This window comes from Prorops nasuta, unplaced genomic scaffold (assembly GCF_024137725.1).
Source record: "Prorops nasuta isolate Cenicafe-Biocafe unplaced genomic scaffold, Cenicafe_Pnas_1.2 PNAS00004, whole genome shotgun sequence".
NCBI classification, from domain to species: domain Eukaryota; kingdom Metazoa; phylum Arthropoda; class Insecta; order Hymenoptera; family Bethylidae; genus Prorops; species Prorops nasuta.
Window position 1 is genome coordinate 4282343 of NW_027116801.1, and position 23946 is coordinate 4306288.

Sequence of the window (23946 nt, forward strand, 5' to 3'; positions counted from 1 at the left end):
GCTCGAACCAACCGCCCTACGTATATTTAATGTACATATTATATACATAGAACAATATTCTATATAATTAATCAATTTTCCATACATCACGGAGCATCGAGTGTCCTTCATGGTCGATGACAATTAAATCGTATACATATCCTTGTGTGCGAAATTGGCTTTTTCGAGGTTTATCGGAAGATCAGTGATTTATATATAGACACAAGGGGGTGAATCCAGCAGCGAATAGGAGCGTTTCACGGCGTGTCCGGGAGGTAATGAGGATAATAATGATGACGTTGCACGAAGGATAATTCTACGCGAGAGAGGACGATTTGTGGAAGGAAGTGTTGTGTGAAAGAGTGAGAGTATCGTGAGTGGTTAGGGTGTCGAAGAGGAGGTGATTATGGTAGCTCTGTCGAGGCACGTGGACCATAGAGAAAGAGAGAGTGAGAGAAAGGGGGAGACTTACATACATATATATTACAGTGCATTAGACGCGGGGGGTGGCAGTATCGCTTACGCGTTATTATTGCAGCGATACGACACGCCATGGTGTCAGCCGTGACCTCCCATGGGGTTTGGCCGACGATATCATATACAATGTAGCTACCAACTGTCACACCAGCGCTGAAATGGGGATCCCATGGAAACCGGCTAGGCGTGCTTTATGGTGCGTCAAATTAAAAGATTCCCTTCTTCGCTTTCCCTAACTGCGATCTGATCCACTGGCCGATCTGCGTGTGGATGTGTTTCTTCCCTTATTCCTATGTGTTAAATGTGTGTGTGTGTGTGTGTGTCTTGAGCATCTGCAAGATCAACGCTGCATGCCCTATGCATCATAATGCCTAAACGCTGGACCAGATACCCGTGACTGATTCGCGGCTTTAATTTCCAACTAATGGCACGTCTAATGACTTATGCGAATGCTACATCGTCCGGAAACTCACGACTCTCGACATATTTAACGACCGCCTATAAACGCGATAACTTGAAATAAAACCTATATAGATGTAGTATATGTGTTGCTATGTTTGCACTATAATTGACTGTTTCTCCACCTATCCAGCAAATTTCACCGACAATGCAGCTAAACGATTCACCTTGTTGGACGATTGCTAATTATACCAACTTTCCTTAATTAGATATTATCGTTTATCGTACAATTATACTCGATAAACGATATTATTTAATAACGCCCCGACGAAATGTTTCATATATTATACTATCGAGAGCCTGTTTTCAGGAGCGAGAATAAATTATATTTAGTTGGTAAAGCGAGAAAGAAGCTTACGCACTTGTTTGCGAGTTATGCTACGGTTTCCACTCGGAATGCTCTAATTGCTTTCGTCGTAATTCGTGTAGTAGATGAGAGAGAGAGAGAGAGAGAGGAAGAATAGAAAATGAGAATTTTCTATTTCACAAATTTACAAGCTAATGAGAAAAGAACATTGTTTATAGTCGAGTCTTTGTCGAAGCACGCCATTTGTGCTTGCACAGAGGTATATACACTGGAAGGCGCCGTGGTAAAAAAATAATCGTGGAATGGGATTTACGAAGAAATAATAATTTAGTTCTTTGAAGTTGATTGGTGAGGCGGGGGTTTTTGGGCTGGCGCGAGGCTCTGCGCGTTAGACGAGGCGAGACGACTGACAGACGCGGCAAGCTGCGGTGTATACGTCGCAGTTTCTCGCGCCGTCGGCCACCGAAACGGCCGAAACGGCCACCAGATGCCCGAGGATCCAAAGAGATTCTCTCAAAGATCGAGAAACTTGGAGATCCAAAGTAAGGTAAAAGTGGCCCGGCTTCCTCGCCGCGTATATTCTACGGCCTCGTAACTCGCCGGATTCGTAACGAGCTCCAGCAGATTACGAAGCGACTCCTCGGCAATTTTCTACGAGACTTACGGCCGAGGCGCATCGCTGCTCGTTAGTAAAAATAATTCGCGCAAGACTGACGTGCTTCGAACAAGAGCAACGCGACTCCATTTGCTCCGAAGCTTCTTCCACTCTTATTTTCTCAACGGAACTCGCTTATGCTTCAATTATGCTTCAACCTTTCGCGCAATTCCGCATTTAATTCCTTTATCGTGATTTTCTTCCTTTCAAATGTTTATTCCAATGAGTCTCTACATGACTGTGACTTATGAAATGATTTAAGAGATTAGCACAGAAGCATTTGATAAAAAATGTAGAATTTTTTGTATAACATGATTTTGCTTTACAAGAGCGCGCAGTGATTAATTATTTTATTGTGCAAGAAGCGAGGAGGGATTATACTGCGCATTGGTCGGCCAAGAAGCGTAATCCGCAAAGCTCGTTAGATTTGCTTGATATTGGAACACGGGTAATAAGCCGGTTCGTTGTTCAGAGATTTGCTTCTTGATGACGTCAAAGAAGCAGAGGAAGAGGAGGCAGAAGAAGAAGAAGAAGAGAAAAGAGAGAAAGACGAAGAAGAAGACACACGAAGCGTGAACGAACGAGTCTATAAGGTAGCGTCAGTTTCGCGGGGTAGGCGCGAATAAACTCGGACAGTTCGGGTTTCCCGACTCGAATTGTTTTTTTTCTCTCTCTCTCTCTCTCTTGTCGTTGGTGGCTCGCGTCTCTATAGTGGCTCGTTGGACGTTTGCCTCTTCAAAGTGTCAAGTGACAAACGGTCCCGCTACCGAGTAGGCGTACTCGTCGGGGTGGATATAATTTGTCAGGAAATCACCCAATTAGCCTCCCAGTTATGCGGCCCAACAGATTTAACCAATTAGTTTAGCTATGCGAGCCCTAATACATTTCCACGCCGCCGGCGGTACAGTACAGCTCTCCTCCTCACCCCCCTCTCACGACACATCCCACCCTAGTATGCTCTAACCACGCTCCTTTGCCCTCCTCTCCCCCCTCCACCCCTTTCTCTCCCTCTCTCATTTTCTCCAACCCCCTACTATATCCACGATATTAGAGATAGTTTATAAGCACGATGCACGACACTGGCAACACTCGCGACATTCGCGTTGTCTCTTCAGCCACAACGCTTAAACGCTCGAAACTATGGCAACCCTGCTTAATTGTGCTGATACGTAGCACCGAACTATAACGATCGTTTACGATCCATATTCTTATAGGAATTGAAAAGGGAGACGCTGCAAAGCACACTTATGTACTTTTAAAGGCTCGTCGTAATTTATCGACGTTGGAAATTTTGACGACGTTGAGAATTTATAGATGCACGATTATTCGTTAGTGCGAGCCATGTGGACTTTGTACGTTGCATACCACACAATGGTAGTCTATGTATAGCTTAGTCGCGCGATCTACTTGTGTGTAGAAATGGGAGGGAAGGGCAGAAAAGGAAGGAGAGATACACACGCGTAGCGAAGTTGAGAGGTGAAGCAATTTGTCTCTCTAATGAGATGTCACCCTATCGGGAAACACGTGGGGAAACGCGTTGGTCAGTAAGAAAGCGGACGGACCGATCGACCTGAAATTGGCTCCTGCATCGTTTCTTTTCCTGTCGAACATCTTTATACGTTTATTGGCCCTCTTGCTACACTTCTAAATCTGCGCAGCCGGCTGTGAGCGCAAAGGGTCCGATCGAGCCAAATACCCTGACAAATGCGATTAACCGGACCATTCGAAAAATTCTATTCCTCTCACGAGTTTCAAAATATAACGTCTCTGCTCTACAAAAATATACCTCGAAGCTGATTGATTACAGCGATCCATTCGTATGATTCCGGTTGGTAGGCTCGATGATGCTTTCTGCGATTATTCTCTTCTCCTTTTTTTTTTTTTAACATTTCAACTGGTTTGAAAATTTCTCACTCGTGTATATTGACTTTATTCGGTACACGCTAGATATTTTCCCCATACACGAGGTCGTTAATTTTTTCAATCGGTTTCGCTTCTGGAAAATCACTTTAATCGGGCAAACAGAAGCTGAGAGTTCGATCGAACGAGGTTACGTGGCACGTAGGGTGAGGCGAGGTGGTCAATGGGACCAGTCGAAGTACAGGATTGCTCCGGTCCATCCTAATTGAATCGTCCTTTGGCCTCTAAGCGATCGCAGCTCTATCCACTGTTGTTAACGAGTGAGACGTTCGATTCTCACGGATCCCTTCGGTTCTATTACACGCAGTTGTTAGAATCGACGAGTTTCGATAATATCTCTTCTCTATTTAATTACAGTACACTCGCCTCCTCGCCTCCCGTCTCTTCTCTATCAGTAATCTATATACACTAAGTGGATTCTGATAAATTTGATTCTCCTTGAAAATACTCTCGCTATTAAAAATGATAAACTAAAAAATTTGTCCACAAAACTCTACAGAAATATGAAAATAAAGAATGTTTAACAGTCTTGTTCGCGATGAGGTAAAAAGTATTTGAAAAAGCGAACAATAATTAGAAACATATATATAATAGAGATAATTAGGTTTTAAAACGTTGGAATGGATCTCGCAGCGGGTCGACGCGAAGCTGAAGAGAGGGATCATCGGTTGGTTTAAAGCGAACGATTGGAGCGAATGGTCGAAAGGAGTAGGCTATAGCCTTACGAGTGATATTAATTAAGTGTATATAGTAGAGGGTTATTTCCGCACGAGTAAAAAGGGGAAGGTTTAACATGGAGCAAACTTAATGTCGATGGTAAATACAGCATGGCGAAAAAGGATGTTGTAGTCATTAGGGAATTGTGGCGATCAATAGGTAATCGTAATCTGTATTTAGGTTGGATCAATGAGGCGGTACGCTCGTAGGCAAACACAGGTCGGTTAATCCCGGTGATTGGACAGGTGGCGGAAAATGGGAGCAACCCAAGGTTGGTCGAGTATCCCTGCGGAAGGCGGAGATGATGTTGCGGGCGCGTGTCGCGGTCGGTACATAAGACGCCCCTCCAAATTGAGTGGCTTGCCGCGCACGCGTGGGTATTAAATTAATGTAGTCGACTCCGTAGCGGCGATTAAACAAAGGGTGAAAATTGAGCAAGCCTCCCCTATCCCCCTCCTCCCCCCTCCCCCGGCTGCACTACCACAGTCACCAACACGAAGCCATCGTCCCGATTCAACGCTAACCTCCTCCGCCATCCCCGTAGGTACGGACCTCCCCCTCCACTCTCCGCTCACCCTCCGACAAATTTACCAAAAGTTTATACATTTTCGCGTTAACACATTGGCGCTTTAACACACACAGCCGAGCGATTCGCGATAACAAAGCTGAAGCTCTCTGCACGCAATGGGCCAAGTTTCTGCATAAACGGCTGACGCGTGTGATATGTGATAGTACACTTTGACAGTACTTTGCGCAGCTGTAACGCCACTGCGGCATTTCCGCTGCAATTGCGATCGCAAAGTAACCCTCGCGCGGTCGGCCAATAACGCGGAGAATTTCGTTCGGCGTATACATATACTTCGCTCTTCGCTTCGAAAATTGAAACATTCGGGCCGAAAGAGTTTTGTTTACACTGATTTTAATTCTGTATTATTAAAGCAGCTAACATTCCATCTGCCCTTGCTCGTTACGCGAAATTCAGATATTCCCTCGTAAGTTTCGGCGTTTCGCTGCGAAATATGAATTATGGCTGGGTATTTGGACAGTATTTCTCGTTGCTTGAAAATGTAAAAAACTGCATATCGATTGATTTGGCGAAGGACAAATATGTGTCTGGCGCGTTGAAATATTTCGTCGATCCGAAAAGAACTTGACATTTAAGCATAGGTTCATATTCAGAATTTCGCATGCAAACTTCAATGTATATGCAGCGGTGGCGGTGGCTGCACGGCAGAGCAGGTTACATACATGTATAAGTGGAAGTCCCATGTGTACAGGTACGCGACGGTGTATTTTGGAGCTGTGCAATTTCCGACAGGCAGAGAGTGTGCGGTGTGGCCTTTGCGTGTTACAAGTTGGTCTTTGGATGTGCGATTGTGTGCGTGTTAGAGGCTACAAGGTGCACCGGGGCTTCATTGTGTGAGTGCGAGTGTGTGCGAGAGAGAGAGAGAGAGAGAGAGAGAGAGAGAGAGAGAGCGCACGCGCGCGCGCGCTTACAGCTATGTGCGAAGCGGGCAGCAGGGATGGGGTAGCATAGCCATAGCCATAGCCATAGCCAGCCAGGGCTGGTTCGTTCGTTGAATGTGGTTTAATATTAATGGGAACTGATGATAAGCAGCGCAAACAAGCGTCGAGTCTCCCGGGAGAGATCTGCCTTCTGTTAGCAGCGTGCGGTGGGGTGATACACACACACACACACTTATACACATGGATATATACTAACACGTTGCCGACTATGCATGAGCACACCTTTCAGCATCGTACGAGCGAGCCACTGACTCGCGGACGATCAGCCTGCAAAACGCTATATTATATATATATAGCCTAATAACGTAATGCAATTCTGTAGATCGGTGATCGATGATTTCCTCGCGATCTACTTGTCTCGTATATGTATATATATTTATAAGTAATATGATTCATCGAGTTTTTACGAATCATTGATTTGGGATAAAAGGGAGTATTAAGAGTTATGCAACAGATTTCAGGCTTTATAATTCGATAACGATACTGTTTTGGCTGTGGATAGATAAGTCAAGGATGAGCTTAGAGGAGGGAAAAGAGGAGAAGAGAGGAGAAAAGGATGAAGAAGGGAAGATACGGTTGGTAGTACTTACTTTGGTGTTTTACCCCCCCCCCCCTCCCTGCAGCACCCCTGTTTGTGAACCGGCGGTTCTCTAACTTTGCCCCCCCCCCCCTCCACCGTCTCACTCTCTCTCCTCTGATTGTACGGGCGAACCTATTCGAATTCGGCTCTCCTCTCTCAACGAGTGTTTGCTTGCCAAATTAGAAAACGATCGACGGCCGGCTAGCTCAAGGGAGACTTCAGGAACCCATGGGGTTGTTTCATGACTTACAGAACATATTTAAACACCAACGGCGTATCACTCAACTGGAATTCGCCCTTAATTTCGACAGTGATTTTCTAATTGCAAAGCATGCAGTGTAGAACCGAGGGATAAAAATAGAAGCAGAGAATTCATGGAGAACTAATACGAAATAAACACAACGAAAGAAAATCGTCAATCCCCCTGTTTATCGATTTATCGTTAAAAGGCAGAACCGCAAAAAAGAAATATGAAAGTCCATTGGACGCTATAATTGGATAAATCGTATCGTATTAAAGTATTCCGTCGTAAAGTTTTTCATGAAAGCATCGCGAGGAAAAAATCTATGGAAATTGGAAGGTTGATTGGGTAGGAGTAGAGAACGAGAGGCTTGAATATTTTATAGAGGAGCTGAACGAAGGATTTTAGGAGGCATTTAACAGTGGATTGGAGTAACGAGTGCGCGAAGCATCAAGAGAGTCTCTATTCTCAGTTGAGTTAGGGTAATAACGAAAGATAGGAATGTAGCGAGTGTGCGGTGTTTGGCAGTGGCTGCGGAGCGAAGGGGCTGCAGGTGGTGTAGGCGGTTGGAGTTAGTCGAATCTGCCATAAAAGCGGAGGAGGAATCGCGTGGGAGAGGCGAGATCGAGACGGCCAGTTGGTAGTTTCCCGTAGCAGCTATGTATGTGCAGAGGGTGCTGGTGGAAGACGACGTGCGGAAAGACTTAATTCGACCGGCGTAGCGCGAGTTTCCGCATTCGCGCGAGAATTGCCGTGGAAAAATTTGCGTTGTGGGAGATGTCGTTGGCGCGCGCGCTTGCTATTGCGACGCGGTCGTTGCTTCGAGGTCTGCAGGGTGGGTATGTAGGGGGCCCGAGGGGTGGGTACGCGGAGAAATGGCATAGAAGGGGGGGGGGGGGGAAGGACGAGAGAGGTGAGAGCACCGTCGAGCGAGGCTCATATCGTATTAATAGGCAATCCGAGCAGCCGAGGGGTGTCATAAACTCAAACCCCTAATACTCGCCTAAACTACCTCGGTTAAATAATGGAATCCCTATTCCCTCCAAACTTCCACGTTTCACCGCCACATCGCCGAGCTGCGCTGCTGACTCCCACTTCCCCCCCCCCCCCCAAACCACCCCTTTTCGCTGCCCACTCCGCGTGCCAATTCTGCCTTCCACTGCTCATCCGCCGATTCGACCTCGAAGACCAGCCATCCTAGCCAAACCTCCAATAATTTCCCACCCGTTCTTGCCAACCCTCCGAACGATCGATAAGCAACTTTATCAATTTAAAAATTTGGAAAATTATTCTGTAACTCCGATTTATGCCTCTCGCTAATTTTTTCCCACTCGCGTGATATAAATCATTCATTTGACTGATTCTGCGCTTGGCATATTATTTATTTAATATCATTGGTTACGTTACTCTCGTTTATTTAATTTTTTCATAAATATTGAGCTAACGTACGTATATGAACAATGGTAGATTAATGAGAATTCGTTGGATTCGACTCCCATTAGGTTTATTGTCAATGCATATTTCAAATAATCGATAGGGGTAATGTGCAATATTTATTTGAGTGCACGGAGAATTTTATAAAATGAATAGATAGGGGTGTGGTTTTACTTGTGCAAGTTTTGGTCTGTAAATCAGAGTAAACGAGGTGTGCATTAGATGATGGGCGCTAATGAGTAGCTCCCTGTTATTTATTAGATAATCTATATTACTGGATAACTTTTACGTCATCATTATCACTGTCTAGGATATTCAAGCATGAATTATGCATCGCGACACCACGCGAGATTATGTTATGGTGATGCGTATGATTCTCCCGAGACCTAAACCCTCGTCCTCGTGAAACCAAAGAAAACTATAAATCATATAGCGTTGCTCCCTCGAACGACAAAAGACACGAGAATCGATGATCGTAAAAAAGCGAAATTCTCGCTGAAATTTTATTCGTTCTTATGTGTCAAGCCAGGCCGAATTAACACACAGTGCCTCTCTCACTGTGATTAAACGTCTTTGCAGACAGCTGGAGGAAAATCTTTCCACCGATTAGCATGGAAAGCTCTGCCAAAGGCTAAAGATTATCGCGATATAATCTCATCAGAAGTCAAACTTTATACGAAAGCGCTTGAAATCGTTTGATAAACTTTGGCCTTCGGTTTATGTTCAACCATATATATATATATATATGTATATATATGAATCACAGAGGGAGAGAGAGCTTTGCCATGATTATTAGAACGTCATTCAAGGAATCATTGAATGTTTTGGTGTATTAGCTAGTTGTACGAGAAAGGAGTTTAAAATGCGAAGAGAGTATAAGATAATTCTGTAGATAAAGGTTAATTTTAGGATGCTTAGCACAGTTACCCGAGCGTGATTACGTAGTACTTTATTAAGAGCTAATTAAGATGCTGTTCAATGCCGGTTTGCAGAGCTGACTCGAGTGGAAGCGCAAAATGTCTCCCAAGCAGTGTGTATCCTGACCCTCGAACCCGAACTCGAAGCGTAAGAACGATCCCCTCGTCGTCCTTTATATACCAATACAGACCGAGCGAGTAATCGTTACGACGTTCCACAGACAGATAAGAGCATCGACTGCTTTTGCTCGATCTTCCTTCCTCCCCCCCCCCCCCCCAACCAACTCTCACTCTCTCTCTCCCACTTTGCCAGTGGCATCCTCTCATTCCTCAGATCTATCCCTCCCTCGAATCCACACTACTAGTCCAGGAAACCACTCCTCGAAGAATTCTCTCGAGTCGCCTTATCCTCACGGAAGATCCTCGTGTACCCAAACTGCCGCATGCCGGCTCATCATCGCTGAACCGTAATGGTCACCGCTCTAACCTGTATTCCTTGCTAAACCAAAACCCCCCTTAATTGCCTGGATTTCGATACCACTTGCCAAATTATTTTCGTTCAACCTAATCCTCTCGTTTGCTATCTAATTACTTTAACGACCGATAAGATAGCCTACGGATTTTTAGCCTAAAAATAATAGTCGACCGATTAATTAATTTTATCTTATCTGTATCTCCCACAGCTGTTTCTCATTCAGATTATTAATGATTATCGTCTAAGAATACACTATATAGTATACTGCACGGAGATTGGTGAAAGAAAAATAGAGAGAAACGTGTTTAGTATTATGGAAGATTGTTTGGATGGACGAGAATTAAATCTGTCGAGGTAGTTTCTCGGAATAGCCGAGATTGGTGATTCTAATAATCGCTAAAATGTGGGGAACGCTTCTTGGAGCATGATCCGTTTCATCGAACATATTCGTGGAGCTTCTTAAATTTACGCGTAGATAAATAGAGTTGTGGGAGAGATGGAATGAGAGGGGAGACTGGGGCTGTATATCCGTCTCCGTCGCGTCGGGTTCGTATAGCGTCAATCTGAAGTTGGCCGTTGGAGCTGAGTACGGTGGCTGAATGGGAGGGAGTTACGCTGCGCGAGACACGAAAAGAAACGGCACGGAAAAGTAGTCGGAAATCGTAAAGTGCTCGACACCTCGGTCCTCCTGGACAAATAGACGCCAATGGGAGACAAGGAGCGACAACGACGCAGTCAACGAGAACGCTTGTTGCGTATAACACCCTAACGTGTCGCGTCTTGAATAAAACCGACGCGACGTTTTCATACCGAGCAGGAGGGTTTGCTTTCCGGGACAATAGAAATCACTGGCCGAGCCAACTTTAAATAACGATTTTCGCGTTGAAAGAAATATCGACTGTCCCTTCAAGAAACTGTGGAGAAATAAAAACAGTTCGGTGTTTTAACACTGGGACAATTTACCGACAAGAAAAACAGACAAGAACCTATAAACGTGTATATATATTTGTTAACGAGACGGGGAATAGCGGAAATCCTGAAAAAGCAACTAAATAACCTTGATATTTTCTTGAAAACGCGCCTAAGGTCAATATTGAAGAGGTTGGTGTTATTAAAATGTAAACATAAACAAGCACTGAAATTTAAGCGGGACGTTGAAATTTCTCGTATCTGATTCTTGTTTGCTCCTCTTTATTCTTATGAGTCATTGGAAGCTTATTAGCGCGTGTTTCGTTAAGATTGCGCAAAAACTGAGCAGTACTGGTTATGGGAGAGAGGATGATGAGGAATAAATTCAAAAATAGTTTTCTTCCGTGTATTTCACGGCTGAAGAAGATTTCGTCGTCGTCGGTGGCATTGACTTAGGAGGAAAATAAGGAATGGAGGTACCATATTGGGGTTGAGGAAGGAGCGAGTAGGGGTGGAGGAAGGGGAGCTTAGCGGGCGAAGAGACTTGGGGGACGCCAGGGTGCGGCAGCTAAATAATAATTCTCACTTAACTAACTCGGTTAACTAGCTTGCCGCGGCTAATAATAAAGGCATCGTCGTCGTCGTTGTTGTCTTCGTCGATGTCTTCGCAGTCGTTGCGGTCGAAGAGGCCGGGCTAGCGAGGATCGTTTTCGCACAGGGTTATCCCCCTACTCCCTCCCCCTTCCCCTCCTCTTACTTCCATCTTTCTCTGTCCGATAAGAGCGGAAGACCAGGAACGGCGGAATCGGTGATGGGAGAGGAGGAAAGTAGCTGAAGAGATGAGCAAGGAGCGAAAACGAAAAGGAAGAAGGTTTGGGTCGGACGTGGAGCGCGTCGAGGTCTGAACAGTCTGAAGTCAATTTGTCGGGGAATGCGTTAGCAACATGTGCTCTTGCTCCTCTTGACAGATTCGGCCTACTACCCCCACTACCTAGCACACACTGAAAAACCTTCTCCCAAAGTCACCGAGACTTCCTCGAACTTCCACCGAATACCACGAGAAAGCAGACAATTAACCGCTTGGGGACTCTCCTCGACCCTGCCAGACTCGCAGTCTCCCGGTTCTTCGCGTTGCTCTATCAATAAAAAATTCTTCCGCCAGAAGTGATTGTAATTTATTATTGTTACCAGAAGATTTATGGCTAATGGAATTAAACTATCAAAGATTAAGTTTTCCCTTTATCTCTCTCTCTCTCTCTTTCCTACTTCCAGTTCTTATTATGTCAAATAACCTACTTGAAAAATAAAAGCTCTCTTTGTTCTTCGCTTGAAATCGGTAGTTTAGAAATTCAGAAGGGTGAGATTCCGTTTGTTTAACTCGTAAGATCATTTCTTCCGGGCTCTAATAGTTGTGCTAATTGCTAGTCAGTATTATATTAATTACATACGGGATTTTGCAGAATTTCCTGAATCCACCGAAGGGGGTTGCTGGGTCTTTTAGGGTATATCACGGACAAGCAGACAATTAGTCGCCCGGGGATAGAGAATTCCTGGAAAGCAGCTCGCTATAGACAAACAGTCTCCACTATGTGGATAACGCAGAAAGATCAAGAGGGTTAAGAACATTCAAACGAGTTGATATAATTATTCGTTATCATTATGAGTATTAACCCGCTTTTCTATACTAATAATGACACTGTAAAAGGTTTGAAAAAAAAAGACTTGTTAACTTTTTCTAAATAAATTACTTCAGCGTGTAATTATTAAATTCTGCAAAACAATAGCGTTATAAGTATTGTGAAGAAAATTGATCAGAAGTTTGAATTTATCTGGTGTAAAATTTTAAAGAATTAGCCCGAAGGCGAATAGACAAGCAGTCTCTTTGGAATATAGGGAGAGCTGGGAACATTAGGGTGGGAGAAATGAATGATCCGTTTTTGTTCAAGGAATCCTTGGAAGAATTTGATGAAAGCGCAACACTTCGTTACAATTTATAATTAGCTTTCCGCGAAGAGAGGATTGAGCGCCTTAATTGCCACAAGTTCCAAAGTTTATACATTTTATAAAAGAGTTTATCATATTAAATTATTACTATTTCGAAGTTAATGAGCGACGAAAATAAAACTTTTAATTAGAATTAAAACAATTACGAAGGTGAGTGCAGTCGTGGTAAATATTGAAGGAAAACGACGTAGGCTGGGGTTAGAAGGGCGAAGGAAGAAGGGGGAGGGGTGGAGAGGGAGGTGGCTTTCTTATTAAAGTAAACTAGTTTTGTTAAAGTTTGACAATAGGATTTTGGCACAGCGCGACGCGACGGTGCTGCTTGACAAATAAATAGGGTTATACGAGTTGTGGAAATTACAGGCACAGTTGCATTGCCGATTCTATATACGTGCAGGGGTAACGAGACACTTATCGGAGCCATCTGGCTGCTCTCGCAGGATCGCGCGTTAATACGTTTAATGGATGAAGGTATTCTATGCAAAACTATGCGATGTAAATGCGGGGAAGTCGAGAACTCGAGCGAGCTCCAAGAAGACTTTGTATTATCCTAATTTGCTTCATTCCTATTAATAATACAATCCCCTGCTAAGACACTTTAGAATAAATACACGAGTGTATTCCAGCGAGTCCTATTTTAGGGGAGTAAAAAATAAAGAGCACGGTATAACGCTGCACCGGTATAGTAAAACCTGACTAATTGGCAACAAGGCGATCCGAATTAAACAAGATAAATAAATAATGCGAGAACCAAGTGTCGGAGGAAGAGGTTTTGGCGAGGAATAAGTCTAGCCGTTGGTTTTTTCTCGCAAATCGTGCGACTTTTTAAATCCAGAACGTTGGTAGGAACCGCAGAAACGAGGTCGTCAGAGGGAAGTCTTGCCAGTCTATTGGTCTGGCGAGGGTTGGTGAACGAAAGCAAGCGCGCGACTAGAGTAAGAGAGAGAGAGAGAAAGAGAAGAGGGGGGGGGGGGGGGGAGGATGAGATTTGGAGGTGAAGAGGCAAACGTTCTCCGCGGATCGGATCAGGAGTAGTTGGCGGAATATCCCTTTTCTCGACTAAGGTCGACTGGCCAGCTTCGGGGCCGACCTCTCGGTTGTCGAGGGCGTCCCGGAGCCGCCACTACGTAGGTATCCACTTATAAACACGACCCTACTTACTCTTTCCGTACTACTGGCTCGTAGGACTCGCGTTAGAGCGGTAAAAGGGTAGATAGATACACGCTACGGTATTAGTAGGTATTAGGTGTTGGCCTGGGAACTGTAGCACGTGATGGCGAGGAATCCCATCCCTCCTGCGAGTTCGGATAATTCTTTAAGTGCTTCCTTCGACCCCACACCACCCTACGCCACCCCCACCCCTACGCTTTCCTCTTTTCCCGTAGCTACATACAGCTTCAGTTATCCTCTACTCTTACATTGGCACCGATTCTCGGATCTAACCCCCCCCCCCCCCCCCCTCCTGGTTCTTCTTACTCTCCGTCACTTTATGCCCCTTCTTAATTCGACTCCCATCAAATGTGCTCGCGGTACTACTCCAGGCTCTCTCTCTCTCTCTCTTTCTCTTTGCATTTCATCCTCCCCCCCCCCCTACTCAACATCTTTCTTCTTCCCAAGAAGAGACGACGAGCAACCAGGCTTTCAGCAATTTCAAACCCGATTCCATTCACCTGTCGCGATACGTTGGCAATGCGAATATTTTCACGAGTACCCAATCTGTTTACTTATTTATCGTTTGTCTACCCTTGATCGAGCTTCTTTTCTCTCAGGTTGCTTGTACTTTTCCTAGCTTCTTTCTCGGTATCTTAAAATTTGTATGAGATGCGATGCTAACGCGCCTCTTCGACACTTTTAAATGTGTTGGTCTTTGGCGTGGTAAACGATACTACACCGCAACGTTAACTTTGAGAGAGTGCAAACTTTCTATTATTATCTTGTTCTTCGTAATTACAATCCGTGTAGCCTGATAGATTCTTCGGTAATAACTCTGTAGCTCCTTTGAGCGAATTATGAATCGAGTATTAATATCTAATCAGAGATATAGATACACGTTTACTCCGAAATGTGGCATTCGACTAAACGAATGGGACATCCCGGAGACCGTTAAAAGGGTGACGCTGCTGAAGGTTGCCGCAGAAAGTCAACGAACCGTTCGAAGGTTCCTGAACATCTGGATGAAATTAACTCGCGTGCCTCTTCCGCAGACAATCCGACTCCGATATTCTTGGTCCCCACGCTTCTTTTCTTCTCTTTGGCCGAAAGCAGCTTATACTATTCTCGAAGAGCAATCGGTTCGTCAATGGAAAAAAAGCTTCTCTAATTTTATTGATGGAGCTTCAATGATCGAAATGGTTGTTCCGTTTGTTGAATGCTCGCAAACAATTTAGCAGTGATCCACCCCTCGTTGATAGATGATCCGAATTCAGATGGGAGAGACGCGACGCGTCGCTGTGAAATACTTCTATAGAATATCTGGATATTCGACGAATCGACTGTATCGAAATCAATATTATACCGGCGGTTTGCGAAAAATATTCGCAGCTCTGGTGGAAGACAATGTGGGAGGCTGCGGTGGAAAAACTCTACGGCATTACGGCGAACAAAACCCGGTGAATTGTCATACCGGAAGCGGTGTGCGAGGGCAAAAAATATTCAGCTATACCGCCGTATTTGCGTTCCCAATTTATAGGCAATTATTTTCGTCGACCGTGAACGGAGATTGAGGAGGAGGCTTAAACAAGAGACGCCGACTGCTCCATTTGAATAGAACAAACGGTGAAATAGAGTCAACGATATGCATCGTATAAACGAATGATGCTGAAATTATATATATATATAAGCTGCAATAAAATTAATTGCTCATAGGGACTGCACACACCAATACAACGATTTCGATTCCTCGTCGAATCATGTAGTTTAGAAGAATCTTATAACTGAAAAATCATTTTTGACAGTCTATAAATAAGTTCTAAAAACTGAAACACGTGGAATATTAAAAATTCGTGACGTCACGAGTTAAGACTGTCACTGGGCGTGGAGAGTAAGGCCAGATCGCGTCGCCGGTGTTGGTTGCGGGTGTAGATTTTCTACGGGATCTCTGGTATCCCTGAACGACGGGTGGTAACGGGAATGAAAGCTGGAACGAAGCTGGCGATAGTAGGGGTTGCGCTGTAGTCGAAGAGTAGTTGAAGCTAGTGGAATAGAGGAGTAGAAGGGGAAGGGTAAGGAATTTCTTGATAGATATACGCGACAATTGTTGGATGTGGTGATTCGCGCGTATTGCACGCGAAAACTTTGCAGTACACTGCACACACATACAGCGCTGCAGGACGGTGGAGAGGAGCAGAGATGGAGTAAGTGTGTTGAAGTTTGCGTGTTTGTGTAATTAAGAGAGAGAGAGAGAGAGAGAGAAAGTGTAAAGGGGGTTGTATAGATACGGCCCTGTGGCGGTGGTTTGTAATATTATGATAACCACCCTCCCTTCCTATATTCCCTCTCCGGCTCTGCCACTCTCTTCCTCTCAGCCCCATCTCGCTCTCTCTCCATCTCCCTCCAAAACAGGATTGCGCGCTCACCCTTTTTCAGCGGCCATGTTGCCGGGAAATATGATTATTGTTATTATTTGCACCCTCCTTCAACCGTATTCTCCTGACTCTCGTCGCTTAGCCGCCTATCCTCCGCCTCCCGCCTTCTCACCTCCTCGCTTCCTCTCACTCATATATATATATATATATTATATATCTGTCTCTTTCTCACCAATGGTCCCACTCTTTCCATTTCATATCCAACTTTCAACCCTCCACCCGTCTTTTTCTCCCTCTGCTTTTTGTCTCAGTTTCGCTCTATTCTCTTTCTCCCTCCTTTTTACAGACACACACACACGCACGTATAGTGTGTTTCTCTCTGCCTCCCTCTTTTCCCCTCTCCCTCTTCCCCTAGACCATCCTCCTATGCATAACTTTTTTCCTCCCTACAGCGCGAGCTTGCGAAACCTCCCCCCACTCTTTCTTTCGCTCGTCCACTTTTTTTCATCGAACCTCCACCCTCCTCCGCCGCCGCCGCCGCTTCCTCTTTCCCCCACCACTCTGGCCAGCGAATCGAGAGGAAACGAACGAGAACCGAAAGCAACCACCCGTCAACTACCCAACCTGCGGTGACTCGCGAAACTTTACAACGCGAATACAACCCCTCGCCTCGCGCGTCTTCCAATCTTCGTCCCCGTTGCCCCTCCGTCCCTTCGCTTTCTACCCCCCCCCCCTCCTATATTCCAACGCGTTCCACGACGAACACCCTCCGTGTCACCGTTTCTCCATTTATCCAACCGCGCCCGCTCGCCCTGCACTCGCCCTGCACTCGCCCGTCCTTATCATTCTCGCGAACGATCCGTCCACCACTCTTAACCGCGGAAGCGAGCTTTCATCGACCACTTCCATTCTCTCCCCCGTTTTTTTTCCTCCGCGATTTACGTATCCTTCCTTCCGTATCGCCAACTACGCAGCTAAATAACGATAACAAGCTCTCCAATGTCTCTGATAAAAACGCGACGAGCGAAGCGCAAAAAAATCACGCGAGCCGAGCATATTACACGATTTCGAAGAATTTCGCGAACATATTTACTCGGCGGTAAAGATTTCATCTGGTTAAATTGAATTTCTTACCGGGGTCGAACGTTTAAATAAATGTAAACAGAAATATGCAATGAGTGTTTCGAGCGATAAATTTCAAGTGCCGCATGCATTTGTCGAGAGTAATTAGAGAGAAAACTTGCTAAGAGGTAATTATAATAGGCTGCGCTTTGTTCGTCCATCTAAATCGAAGCGACGACGCAATTTCGGTCGTCGCTGGTTAGATAATTCTCCGTAAGTCTGTCTAATCGTGTTATTGGAGTGTCTATATTGTATAGCTGCGGGACTCGGTGTACATGGCGGAAGCGTTAAGGGCAATGAGTGGAGGATCGTAAGTGGTGCAGAAAAAAAGGAGCGAAAGGAAATAAATGAAGAGGTGCGAGCGAGTGGCTAAGATGAAATAATACTGAGAGGAGAAAGAGAAAGAAAAAGATGAAGAAGAGAGAGAGAGAGAGAGAGAGAGCGTAAGGAAGGTGATGGGTAGTAGATAGGGGTGGAATAAGTCGTGGTAATAAATAGGCAACACGAGCGCTTATAAGGGGTAGGTAATCTAAAGCTTTGGTGGCGGTAGAGCGGTGGTGGTACTGCGAGGGTTGTCTGGAGAATGGGAGGAAGGAAAGGGAGGGGGTTGAGAGGAGGAAGAGTAAGAGTAAGAGCGGGAGGAGTGGGAGAAGGGTGGTTACGGTGAGGGTGTGAGATAAGGTATAAGGTGGGTAAGATGGCGGACAATTTGCCGCTCGACTACTCTTGCCCGCACTACCCTCCCTTGACGATTCCTCCTTCGTTGGCCTATGTACTGGGTAATAGATGTTCCTCCTTCAGAACGGAGAGAAATGCGTGTGCGCGCGCGCGCACTCTCTCTCTCTCTCTCTCTCTCGCGCCAACGTTCTCCATCCTCGTCCTTCATCTCCAACTTGCTGCAACTCGAGCAGTCCTCCGACTGCTTTTATCCCCGTCCGTCCTTCTCTCATTGCTCGCAGTTCTCCGCGTCGAATTCTCTCTCCTTTTGTCCGAGGTATCTCTGTCATTCGTGGTGGCGGTGCAATCACGCTCATGCGTCTAACGGTGAGAATCAGCCTGCACACGTGAAAGCCAACCAACACAATTGACGTTGCTGCGAACCCTTCCTCATCCTCGCACTCACCTTCGTACTCTCTCTCTCTCTCTCTCTCTCTCTCTCTTGCTCTTTATAAACGCGCGTTGTCGTATATGGAAAACTCGCTTGATGGTATTCTCGTTCATGCTACGCTGGTATTTAAACGCTCTTCACACCGTTACCTGCCGCCACCCCCACCCCCCCTCGACCGCGCTCTTATCATCCCTCTCTTCCTCTCCCGCTGTCTCGCTCGCTCTTAGTATTCCATCCGCCATCTTCTCACTTAATAAAATAATTACCCTAGGCCAATTAGGTGGTCTCATTCCACCCTCGTTCACTTTTCACTCTTTCCCTTACCCTCCTCCTGCTCCGCGCCATCTCTAAATTCGCATACCGTCTCGCTGGCTAATATCCTTTGCCACCGGTATATACTCTCTTTATTTCCTATTAGTTGGTGCGTTAATACTCTCAAGACGACGCGTATCATAAAATCTACCTTCGTTAATACTGCGCTTTGACTTTTAGATATTCAGCGTCCAATTTAGTGTCTACTGGAATAGTTATTCGATAGTTTGGTTAGCTGGCAATTGTATATCGATTTCTATAGCGTTAAACCATTAATCTCGTTTGCTATCGTGCTTATATGTCACTGTGAATTCCGATTGCGATATTACATATTGTGCTTGATAATAATCGCTAAAATACAATACTCGGTTGAATGCAGCGTATCTTTATTTATTTAAATTAGATTAAGCAGAATCGGTAAGCTATAAACTCTAAATCCTCTATTATACGTTGAAAATTAACCAAACAATTGAAATGTTCACGCATGTAATTTATGCTCAAAATTCAAAAGACAATAATCAAGCACTTAGCGTTATGATTTATTATAAACATATTTTAAAATTAATATAAATACACGAGTATATTTATAGGAAAGCTGTAAATATATGTATGATACAAAAGGTATAATAATGTGTAGAGGTGAGGGTAGGTTTATAATATTTTTGTTTTATTTAACTATAAGAATGTTCTAAATATAAATTACTGGAATTATTTGTTTGAAAATGATAAAAATAGCAAATTGATATGAAGAAATATTTTTAAGGCCATCTGACGGCGTTTCATTTGACTATGTTTACCTTGTGAAGGTACATTTTAACAAATATAAAATGTTTTCACCACATGCCACACATGATGGTAGCAGCACTTGTGTTAAATTAAAGATCGAATTAAAATGTCGACGTTTGCTTTATTGAGTCGTGTTTTGAGAATAACATTAGTTAATAATTGTACTAAACTGACAGCAGCTGTCTCATGTCAGGTACAACCAAGTAGAAATCGCTTCAAATTTGTTGATTTACCCAAACCTGGTGTTAAAGGAAAAAGTTATAGGAGAATTGTTCACTTCAAAGATGAGTACACTGTGGAACCTTTAAATGTTACAAATTTAGCCGGAAGAGATCCTGTATCAGGTAAAACTTTTCCTTACAGGCTAATATTACCATAAATTATGAGGAGTTCTTCGAATTATTCCTTAACTCTAACTTTATGACTTCAAAGATAAATGCTATCAGAAACATAACCTAAAAACTGTCTGTATCTTTAAAGCTTATTACCTTACGATAATGTAGATCCCTACCATAACATGATGTATTAAATTTAAACGTTTCCAGCTTCTTGCTTGATAAAACTTGCTCATCTATGACTAGTTGCTTCTGAATTAAGTCTTTCTTTGCTAATGAAAGTACTTATTTTTTAGGACGAGTAGTCGCAAAAGGAATCGGTGGAGGAATAAAACATAAATATCATTGGATAGATTGGATCAGGGATGGTCCAAAAGATCTAAACATACCACCAAAAGAGGAAAAGGTTTTAAAGGTATTTGAAGATGGCTGTCGAACTGCTCATGTGGCTCTTGTTGGTTGTGGGGATCGATTGAAATATATTCTGGCAACTGAAAATATGAAGGAAGGGGATATACTACGTACGCATAAAGGGGTTCCTAAAAATGCAGTGAGAGCTTTTGAAGGGGATGCATATCCTCTTGGGGCATTACCGAAAGGTACAATTATCAATTGTGTCGAACATTATCCTGGATTTGGTGGATTTTTGGTCCATGCTGCAGGAACGTTTGCCAAAATTTTAGGCAATGATAAGAATAATAATGTAATCGTTCAAATGCCTAGCAAAAAAAAATTTAGCTTACATCCAACTTGTATGGCGACAGTTGGACGTCTATCAAATATTTTGCATGAATCGACTCCAGTAGGAAGTGCTCAAAGAAACAGAGAGCTAGGAAATCGTCCAAGAAGTGGCTTGTGGCAGCGAAAAACTGGAAGATGTGGTCGTAAAATTAGAGGACCTGGTCCTGTCAAGTTCGTTAATATTACAGATAATAGAAAGAACAACCCGACCATCAATCTGACATTACATGTATGATAAGGATTACTATGAGATAGCTATTAAAATAATATTCAATTTACTACATCAATGCATCGTCTTTTTATTGTCTTCATCATTGAATAATATAATGATATATATATTTTCACTCATTTGCATAAAACTCTTGAAGACTGCATTACCCTTCAACGAGGAACTTGAATAAAATCTAAATCTCGTAACTGAATTTAAACATTTATTGATCAACATTAGTAATTTGTGCAATTGCGTTGGCCTTTAATATTGAAAGGCAAATTTGTAGCTTTGCTCTTTGTAGTCAATATACACTCTGAGGAATGTCATAGAGATTCTCCTGAAATTCAGCAGAGATGCTTTCCTTGATACGGAGAATATGTTTAAGTACCGCTTGTTGCAGCAAAGTCCTTCAAAGACCTTTGTTGTAGTAGACCGTTTGGAGATTCGAATTGCGTGTAAGGACTTTATCCCGAACTTCTGGCTCCAAATGATCAACCGAGATAGGAACGCGCTGAGCAAATAGCGCGCAACACAGCGGCGTCGCGAAAGTCAAACATATACCACATACCAACACCTGTATTGGCGCCGCGGCCCATTTCGCGTTGCGCAAAAGCTTCTTTCGGTCTAAGTAATTCATTATGATAGGTGCGAGCACTGTAACATTATTTTTAAATAATTAAATATTATAGATCAATATATGTATAGATTAGCATAATTAAAATTTAGTTTACAAAATCTTACCCATACTGGGAGAAGCCATAAGAATTCGCGAGACTGTAACGGAAGCAATGGCTTGTTTCGCTGCTCGTTTGCTGCTTCCGACCTTGTTGCCATCCTCGGTCTGAAGTTCTATACCATTTTTAAGTTCGGTGATTCTCATTAATGGAATATTCACGCAGTTTGCAGCAGCAACCGCTGCCAAGGGCACCAGGCGCCCGGCCAAAGGTGGACCCCGGCGTGCTAAATGGTTTAGGCTGAGTGCGGTAAATACCGCGCCGCCTGTCGCGCCGATATAACTTTGAACCAATGTCTCTGTTGGAATTGGACTGGAACCACTGCGATTGGTATAATTGACTATAGCATTGAACGACTGGTTGAACCATTGCCAGAATATTACGGCTGGCGTTGACCTGAAAGATTGCAAATGATGTGCTAGTTTGATTACGCTTCATTACAAAAGCTTTAAATGGTCATATAAATCGACTGAATTTTCATTTCCAAGAAACTCTTTATAATCATAATTATTTCATCCAATTCATTAAAAGCAATCCGACAGATAAATAATCATATATTTAAGCGTTAAGACTAATTTAAATACCAAACTGCACTATTGTATTCTAGAATCAATATAGTGAATACTAAATTTATATAATCTCCTATATTATACTTGGCTACAGAACTTTTAGCATATTCTATGTATAGAAATGACTCCCTTATATGGTTTCATTAACTGCTTATCACTCGAAATAGTATTCTAGAAATCTAATACTCGTTATATTTAAATGCAGTTTCTGGGTTCTCTCCATCAAATCTGATACAGAAAGTAGCTCAGTCAAAGGCTACAAAATAAGTAGTAAAGGTCATTCCTTATCGCTTATTGGTTAACCGTTAACGGAACCATGATCTTGGACGTTAGGTAATTGGTAATAACGCATAATGTGGAGTTAGAAATACCTACTTGTAAAATGTCATCATACATCCTGTAATCAACATATTCATAGGAACTTGAGCACTCATGCGTCCTATGAGTATCATCTTTTCGCCAGTATCAGGATGGTAGGCGCTATCATACAGGTACTTGTAGTTCCAGAGCTCATCTTTCGTAACTCCCAGGGATGCTAGCGACTCTCCCTTTCTACGATAGTTATAAATTACATTCAACTAAATACACACACAGTGGGAGTCGTTGACGATAAGAGATTTTAACGCTTATGGGTCCATCGTCTCTGTATATTAATGGGATTAAGTGTATGAAAAAAAGCATGATTATCTTTCATTGAAGCAACTTAGACGGTTTGAATTCTGGTTAGAGTGGGGTCCACTGGTAGAAAAGAGATAAAATGCGTCCGTTTCGTGGTTTTGATACATGCGTAACATTGAAAGAAGTTCATCGAACCGTGGATAAAAATAAAACTTCTTCCTACGCAGCAAGTGGCTAGTGGATATCGCTTTACAAATCAGTCACGCGTAAAAGAAGACTATGTCGTGCAGTACACGTGTAGAGCAGGAGCATGTGTCAATTCCTATAGTACCTGTATTTGCTTACGACTTCTCTAGCTCGGTCGAGTTCGTTGTTCGACTTGAAGACGTTCAGAGGATTGGTTAAGGTCAAAAAATGTAGCGCTCTGCCACGATATGTGCTTTGATCCCACATAGGCTTTTCGATATCGATCCTCGGCTCATCCGAGGGTCTCGCATTCTTTTTGCTCCCGGCCATGGTTTCCTATTGCTTCCTTTCAAACACAATAATTGGAATGTCCTTGCTTGCCTTGGCAGTAGAGTCAGTTTCAGCTCTGGCACACCCCTCCCCTCTCTCTCTCTCTCTTCTTCCTACCTGCGGAGTTGACGTTAGCGAACCGGAACCCCACTTCCTAAGCGACGACCAGCCCACTTTTTCGCGAGTCAACGGCGAGTTTTGCGTCGTCGCCGACAACACTACGAGACTCCCGAAGCCGTATGATCGTCTCCGGTCTTGGTAAACACTCCCGTCTCGCGGTACGTAATTGTTGAACGAGACATAAGCGCCAGCCAACTGTACTTTCAACGCAGACTGATTCATTCCATCGTCCAGCGTCCGGACACGCTCCTTCCTGCTCCTTCCTTCCCTTCGACCGCTGCCCCACACTGCCCCCGCTGCCCCCTGTGCCACCGCTTCCACACGTAGCCCGCCCTCTCTGCCACAGCCCAGCTGCGTCTCTCTCGCGCGCTCTCGCGTCTCTTCCTACCTTTCATTCTTCCTCCTCGCTTCTCTCTCTCTCTCTCTCTCTCTCTCTCGCTCTCCTTCATTCACCTCCGATCTATCCGTCCCCGTCGCCCTCAACAGCAGTCCCAGCCCCGGTCGCAAATTTGCTCATCGATAAACCAGCTGCGTGCGCAGCAACGCCTATATGTTCTCTAAAGGTTTCCCTCTTACCAAGAGATGGAAACGCATTGAAAGTCGGTATAATCGCCAAAAAAAGTCACACTTAATTATCCATGGGTTTCTCCCG

At 44.0% G+C, this 23946-nt stretch overlaps 3 protein-coding genes across 3 annotated transcripts in view; 2 read left to right on the forward strand and 1 right to left on the reverse strand.

The window, feature by feature from the left end:
• LOC136772649 (uncharacterized) overlaps positions 1-23946 on the forward strand; it is a 38058-nt gene that overhangs the window by 3511 nt on the left and 10601 nt on the right. The window lies entirely within an intron of this gene.
• On the forward strand, positions 19547-20813 carry mRpL2 (mitochondrial ribosomal protein L2). The gene is made up of 2 exons (XM_066725110.1): positions 19547-19794; positions 20082-20813. The coding sequence occupies exons 1-2, from the start codon at positions 19557-19559 to the stop codon at positions 20759-20761; spliced, it is 918 nt and encodes a 305-aa protein (XP_066581207.1). The 5' UTR covers positions 19547-19556; the 3' UTR covers positions 20762-20813.
• Positions 20941-23580, reverse strand: Sfxn1-3 (Sideroflexin-1-3). The gene is made up of 4 exons (XM_066725109.1): positions 22990-23580; positions 22416-22592; positions 21479-21867; positions 20941-21391 (listed from the first exon to the last, which is right to left on the reverse strand). Exons 1-4 carry the CDS (start codon positions 23172-23174, stop codon positions 21147-21149), a joined length of 996 nt encoding a protein of 331 aa, XP_066581206.1. The 5' UTR covers positions 23175-23580; the 3' UTR covers positions 20941-21146.